At 38.4% G+C, this 7,745-nt stretch overlaps 1 protein-coding gene across 1 annotated transcript; it reads left to right on the top strand.

Moving 5' to 3' along the window:
* Positions 1 to 4,350: 4,350 nt before the first annotated feature.
* On the top strand, positions 4,351 to 5,331 carry LOC308558570 (trace amine-associated receptor 2; the record flags this gene model as incomplete). Its single annotated transcript, XM_081140420.1, has 1 exon — positions 4,351 to 5,331. The coding sequence occupies exon 1, from the start codon at positions 4,411 to 4,413 to the stop codon at positions 5,329 to 5,331; it is 921 nt and encodes a 306-aa protein (XP_080996546.1). The 5' UTR covers positions 4,351 to 4,410.
* Positions 5,332 to 7,745: the final 2,414 nt, after the last annotated feature.

The following is a 7,745-nucleotide window of genomic DNA, read 5'->3' as shown; positions in this document are numbered from 1 at the left end:
AATGCAGAGTCCTTTGTTAAAAAATTACTAAGAATTTCAAGAGGGTGGCTGCAAAACATTACACCAAGCATGGGCTCTTTGGAGCTCAGGTCCCACGTGACTGCAAACATTGCCCACCCAAGCAGCAGCCCTGAGCCAAGCTAGCTGAGATCACACGGAGTAGGTATAATTATAATTCAAGCAGGACCCCGGTGTCTTCTAGTGACCAGTATAGTATTTCTTTACATTTGGGGTATGTTGCCTTCCAAGGCTGTCCCATCAGTGCTTAAAAAACAAACAACAAACCACCTTTTCAGACCCTACTCCCTTGAGACTAATCGTTAAGTTATTGAAGAGCACAGTTCACGTAGTTCAGGCTTTCTAGTTCCATATAAGCAGTCACAGTAGTTAGATAGAAAGTTCCTTCTGGGAGGAGTTTAATTAAGGATGGCATCTACTACAATGCAACAGGTATGTGGAGGAGGGATTAACAAGGACGGATCTGTGTTTTCTCTTCCTTGAGGTTTCCTTAAGGAGTAAATTGTCGCCCTGCTAAAGCAGTTGCATTGCTGGTTCATTGAATCTTCTTTTTTTTTGCATTTGGGTCATGTGCTGAGAGAATGTGTAGGAATGTGGAAGTTTATAAGCACGTGATTTAATACAAAGTTGTAATCAAAGGCAGAGCCTTTTAAATATGTAAACAAAAATATAGGTAGTGCACCGCATTTCCTGGGAAGATGATTTAGAGGCCTGAAAAGGGTCACCTTTTCCTAAGTAGCTGAGGAAAGTGTTTATCGATAGTGTTCACCTAAGTGAAGCACAAGGCTAAGGGAGTTACCTGGGCCTTTTACATACAATCCCAAGCCTTCACTTTCTTAGGAGAAATCTTTTCCTGGTCAAACGTATTATCGAATGCAGTGTTCATCCTAACAAGGGAACAAGGAAGGAGATGAGAGGAAAGTCACTTTGATGGGGCTCTATATGTATCAGGCATTGTGCTAAGGCTGTTCTCATGTATTATTTAATACATCAAGGTTCATTAACATTTAATATTTAATAGAAATTGAATAAAGGAAAGAAATCAGCTTGAGTAAGGGAAAAAGAATTCAAGGAAAATAGAAAGAATGATTAACAGGGAGAAAGAATTTGTAAAGTCCCTTAGAAGTCTAAAAAGTGGTTGTTAAAGCAGAGGAATAGTTAATATGAAAGAAAGCACTTACCAGAGTTAATGATAAGGTAAAAAGAAATGAGATTACATTAGAAAATTCCTTATTACCATAGTCATGGCCCTGAAAATTAATTATTTCCTTAGGGATTGCAGAAGTCGAGTTCATTTTAATAATTTAGTAGAATAAAGGTAAGTTACAGTATTTATTCATAAGCTGAATGGACAAGCAATTCATTATGTCCCAAATCTTTAATTTTTGTGCTTTTTTTGTAGAAACATAACAGTAATGGAGAAAAGACCAGATTTTCCATTTAATTTTGTTGCAATCTATGTACCATCTATGTGTTTATATTAATAGATTTTAAAAATAGAAAAGTGATACTTGAAGAATATAGCCTGGAAAATATTGTTTTATGCATTAAGCTGTCACAGCCAATCGACCTGAAAGATGTGAAAGATATAGGCATTGAAAGGTTAAAACTGATGATGAACGTCACATGCAAGAAACATGCCAAATGCACCATGGAGAACAATAAATGGAATTTACTTAAAAGCCCTGTTTGATGAGCTCACCAAATACTTATCTACTGTGTTCCCACTGCTCTGCAGTGAGTGTATGAGAAATACAAATACTAATGTATGCTTAATATCGTGTGTTTCAAAGAACTTTACTACAGTTCTTAGAATAGATTGGCTAATTAAAGTTCCCGAATGCTAAGAGGAAAGGGAGTCAAGCTTCATACCCTATGATTTGAAGGTTAGAAGGATGAAGATTTTTCCAAAAGTGGGGTGGTAGGGTGATTAATAAAATCAGTCAACAAGCCAGGAACATAGAGACACTGGTAATTAAATTTTAAAATGTATTGTCGTTGTGAGGTTGTCTTTAGCACAAGAATATTGTGTGTGTGTGCCATTTTCATCAAGATGAAATTATTTGTTATTTCTCTTAGCTGTTCCTTCCAAGAGGTAAAGTGATTTAAAAACAAACCAACAACATATTCTTTGGCTCTCCTATGCTTTTTAATGAGCAGACTGTAGGTGATTTGAACCTTCCTTTCTCTTTCATAAGACTGTATTTTCTCCCAGTATTTTCTTCTGTGGTGATATTTTACTGGTCAGCAGGTGGCTAACAAAAAATAACAAGCAGCTGAAGAATTGGTACCAAGATGGGGGGGCGGGGGATTCCTTGCCTCTCATTTTCTCCCTGGGGGAGGCTGGAGGAATAGAAGAGAAATGCTATATACGTATTAAAAATCCCTTTGGTCGCTGCTAAGAATGAATATAGTCTGAGAATCAGTTGAACACATTTTAGAAATTTTTGGAAAAAACGTTTTTAGCAGAAGCCTTTTTCAGATATAGATCTGTTGTACCTGTAAATAGCAGTTAAGGCATCAGTTGGCAGATCCCAAGTGCCGTTCGGTAGCATTCCTGTGATGTGGTTGTATCTCCCAGAGCCTCCTCCTGCACCTTGAGTTTCGTTGCTAAACTATGTCCCTTCTCACAGTTCCATCAATGGTTCTGCACTGGTGGGGATGTGGCTCCAGAGCAGGAAGCGAAGAAAGATAAGATTGCCTGGAATTCAACTCTTAGAATAAGTTAGAGACAGCTTTTCATTTCCATCTGCACTCATTCCCCTGTAGCTAACTTAATTGCTTTCTTTATTTCTTTTTAGAATCACTAGTTAAATTTGAGAACCACGTGAGAAAGCTCCTTTGACCATTTGTGGCTAAGAACACAGTCTTGAGAGACAACAATGAAACTAAAAACCCTCTCTTCTCCCACTGTCCTCTTTAACCCCCTGTTTTCCCTGTTGTGTTTCAGAGACCCTGAGAATGGCTTTCAAAGGTCTCCAAAAATGGTCCTTTTTTTTTTTTTAACCTTTCTTTTAGTTCAGAATAGGCTTTCCCCCCCCTTCTGCTCAAATTCCACTCACCCATTGAGAGCTAGGTCCAAAGTTCTCCCCTACCCTGAAATTTTCTCGTCCATTTTTAATGTTTGTGTTCGCCTTTTGCCTAGACCAGTTAATCCCCACTGCTGCTTTGACCTGTGGTGCAGGATCATTTAGTTTTCAGGTGTTGGTATGTTTTGTCTCGTCAGCTCTTCTGTACACTTTCCTCAGCCGTGGAGTAGTTCATGCTTTCTAGTTCCTTTCATTACTCCTTGTCTTGTGGGCATTCAGTAAGCGGCTACGTGTGATGGTGCTCTTCCATCACAGAGGCTAAGAACTTACTGGTGTTTCTATTAGTCATTGGCTAGGTCTGATATGTCATTGATGGCCAAGGCTTTCTGCAATATTAATAGTTATGCTTTGTATTTAATAGTGCTTTTTATATGTGCTGATTTTTATACACAAGATGAAGATATTGGGCCAACACAAGGGGAGCAGGAGCCATTTGTTTTTCTTGTAGTGGCGATGGCTTGCTTTCCTAAAGCTGGGTAGCCATCTGCTTCTAGCTCTCTGTGTGACCCCCACACAGGGACTTGTCGGGCTGTCATTATTGCCCGTTGTTCATTATAGGGGGCTCCGGGGAGAGGCACTGGGGAGGAGCGCTGGCTCTTCCCAAAGAAGTGAGGGTGGTGCAACTTTGGTCTTTGCCCACCTCTGAGTTAGCTGCTCTGGCTGGTGAGAGGCTCAGCCAGGCTTCATGATCGGGTGAAGATGATTCTACCAGATCATTGGACATCCTTAAATGATTCTTCCTTTTTAAAACAAGTGTGAAAACAAATTGAAGCATGGTGAAAATAACAGCACACATAACTAAAACTATTTTCAAATAGTTTTGAAAATAGTCCCACAGAGCAATAGACCCCGAATGAAATCTGATGATGTGTTCCAGATTCATCTGCAGAAGTGACTGTATTGTCTAGCAGATATCTATTCTTCTGTATACAAGGAGGGTCAATTATAATAAGTTCAAGAATAAAGTAAGAGCTTACCAAGTGTTGGTGGTATAATTTGGATCAAGGACAGTGTACACAATGATCATTTAAACTCATTAGAATTCTATGAAGTTGTCCATAAAGACCAAGATCAATAAATGAGAAAGACCATAGCTAATATTTCAGCACAAATTCTCTTCCTTGAGTCTTTTATGTCTTTCTTGAGTTTTTCTATGAAAACTGCATAAAGTGGAGAATGTTTTATCTGTTATCCGACAAAACCCCGTGTGTTCTTGCTTTCTCTGAAGGAAACACTCAATTGCTCTGAGTATGGAAATGGATCTTGCCTGGAAAACGAAAGGCCCCTGGGCGTCCGAGCTGCCATGTATGCATTCATGGCCGGAGCCATATTCATCACGGTGTTTGGCAACCTCACCATGATCGTTTCCATCTCCTACTTCAAGCAGCTTCACACCCCAACCAACTTGCTCATCCTGTCCATGGCAGTGACCGATTTCCTCCTGGGGTTCACCATCATGCCCTACAGCATGGTCAGGTCGGTGGAGAACTGCTGGTACTTCGGGCTTACATTCTGCAAGATTCATTATAGCTTTGACCTGATGCTTAGCATAACGTCCATTTTCCACCTTTGCTCCGTGGCCATCGATAGATTTTATGCGATCTGCTACCCTTTGCGGTATTCCACCAAAATGACAATTCCAGTCATTAAGCGGTTGCTACTTCTCTGCTGGTCAGTCCCCGGAGTATTTGCATTCGGGGTGGTCTTCTCAGAGGCCTACGCAGATGGAATCGAGGGCTATGATATCTTGGTGGCTTGTTCCAGCTCCTGCCCGGTGATGTTCAACAAGTTATGGGGGACCACGATGTTCGTGGCAGGTTTCTTCACTCCTGGGTCCCTGATGGTGGGCATTTATGGCAAAATTTTTGCAGTATCCAGAAAACATGCTCGTGCAATCAGTAACTTACCAGAAAATCAAAATAATCAAATGAAGAAAGACAAAAAAGCAGCCAAGACTTTAGGAATAGTGATGGGTGTTTTCTTATTATGTTGGTTTCCCTGTTTCTTCACAATTTTATTGGATCCCTTTCTGAACTTCTCTACTCCTGTAGTTTTGTTTGATGCTTTGACGTGGTTTGGCTATTTTAATTCTACATGTAATCCCTTGATATACGGTTTCTTCTATCCCTGGTTTCGCAGAGCACTTAAGTACATTTTGCTGGGTAAAGTTTTCAGCTCACATTTCTATAGCACTAACCTGTTTACTCAAAAAGAAATGGAATAGGCTTATTCTGTATGAGTGAGTTGAAGAAAAGGAACTGGAACTAAGAAGAATGAAGTCATTAAAGTCATTGATTAGCTGAGAGTTAAGCCTTGCTTAGATCTGACTGTTTTGAGGTTAAACATTTTTTAAAGGAGAGAAGAAATGGAAATTGTGTGATGGAGGCCACAGATTCAACCAACATTTTCATTCATGTATCTTCTTAATTATAGCAATTTTTATTTTATTAGCAGGATAATTCTATTCAGTGCCTTCCTTTCTTCCTCAGGCTCATCCATGTTTTGTATTGCTAATTGGTATTCTGGTTTTTAATAAATGTAAAGTATATACCCCAAAATGTTGTATATTCCATATATATATATGAATAATAGAATAGTGAGAGAAGGAAACAGAGAAAAAAACTAATATTTATAGGTTTATAGGGTGGGAAGGCCTCAAGTTCTATTGTATTTGTTGCTTAGTGTCTTTTTAACTGTAAGTTGAGACCCATTAGTAACTTGTGAAATTGATTTAGTGGTCAACAAGCAGTGTGTGCCGGCAAAGGCTTAACACCTGGCTCTAAAAAAATTAAGTCCTGACCTCTAGAGTTTGATTATTTTCTTTGTATATAATAAAAATAAATCTTCATTTAGCTAATTTCAAGCTATGAATGTAATGTCAGCTGCCTCTCAAAATTTTTGAAAAACTGCCCGGCCAGGCGTGTCTCAGTGGTTGAGCGTCGACCTAGGATCCAGGCGATCAGGGTTCGATTCCTGGTCAGGGCACATGCCCAGGTCGTGGGCTCGATCAATGACTCTCTCTCTCATCATTGATATTTCTATCTCTCTCTCTCCCTCTCCTGTCCTCTCTCTGAAATCAATAAAGATATATTTTAAAAAAAAAATTTTTTTTGAAAAACTAACCCATTCTTACCAGTGGTCATAAGTGGTTCCGGTATACTACTGACTGAAAAATAACATTTTTAATGAAAAGGAAACTAGAATAAAAGAAAATAGATAATCTCAAATATATCACTTACACTGAGGGTAAATATTGCCTGATAAATTTTTTATTTTATTTACATATATGTATGTTTTGTGTATGTATTTTTGCATATGTAAGTAAATTGCTTCACCAATATATTTTTTATTTAATTTCTTCATTCACAACATTTCAATGAACAAATTAACATTTTTTTCTCTTTGTGGAAAAGTTTACATGATTGCCCACAAATTTGCTTTGACCTTAGTGCATTGCACAGATCACAGTGAAACAGTGACTTGCAGCTGTCAGCTTCAGTGCTAGTCGTGCTTAGCGGCCCCCAAATGGGCCTGCACATGTTGTCTGGACCTGCCACGGCCCTTCCATCAGTCCCTCCCTGCAGCCTGTAGGGAAGGTGGAATAGGGGAGCTTCTTTGAAATGGTGAGAGAGACTACAAGTACAAAAGAAATGGAAAAAGAGACTTTTCAAGAGCAGAGAAATTAAAGCCAGGTGCTTTTATGAGACCTAATATGGTGTATTGGATACTACTGGGTATGTTTTAGTAATTCTTCTTAATGAAATGATTGTGTTTTGGTATTTAAACATACACATACACATAAAGACTTTGTTTTTAAGAGACCAATTGCTAAGAAATTAGAAACATAGATTTTAGCCCTACTGTAAAGCAGAATTATTTTGAATTAACTTTTATTAAATGCACCTCTCAATTCATTAATATGTGACTTTAGAAAATAAAATTAAATAGCTTGGTGTATGGCTGCCTGTTGACATTTACTGGGAAGGAGTTTATGACTGTCCTTTTCACAGAATGATGATGTTTGTGATGATGGTTATTGTTTATACTGGTGCTTACAGATGAAATAAAAATGGGCAGTCCTACGTGGACCATACAGTTTCTAATGATTTTTTTCTCCTTGTATTAGAATTCTATTTGTACATTAAAACTTTATTCAAATAGCTCCTCTGTAAAGTTCTGCTCATTTTCTCTGAACTTTTTCATGGCAATTTTTAATTTCATAGTGTAGTGATCCTGCCTTGTTTGCTAGTAAAAGAGTGGTCCAGCCTCCTATGAACTTACTGCCTTCCCTCACTCATCCTGCTTCCATTTCCCAGAGTTAGTAATGTCTCCACTCCACACCCAGAATTTTATGGGAAGTTAGAGGTGATAAAAATGAACCTGGGGAAATCAGCTATTTGTCCTAGGTTATACAACTAATTACAGAAGCAGGACTAGAACCCACCTGTCTTGTTTCATTTGGTGTCATTTACCAAACTAGTTTTTTCAAGATTTATGACACTTGGGCTTTTTCTCTTTTCTTTTGTTCCACTTTAAAAAAACAACAACAAAAAAAAAACAACAACACACAAAACTAAGGGTTTTAGTCAAACTGTTACAAATAAATGAAGCAAAAATAAATATTTCCCTCCCACTATG

The sequence above is a fragment of the Miniopterus schreibersii genome (genome assembly GCF_964146895.1).
Source record: "Miniopterus schreibersii genome assembly, chromosome: 6".
Taxonomy (NCBI): Eukaryota; Metazoa; Chordata; class Mammalia; order Chiroptera; family Miniopteridae; genus Miniopterus; species Miniopterus schreibersii.
Note: the sequence above shows the minus strand (reverse complement) of the source record. Positions and strands in the feature narration are given on the sequence as shown.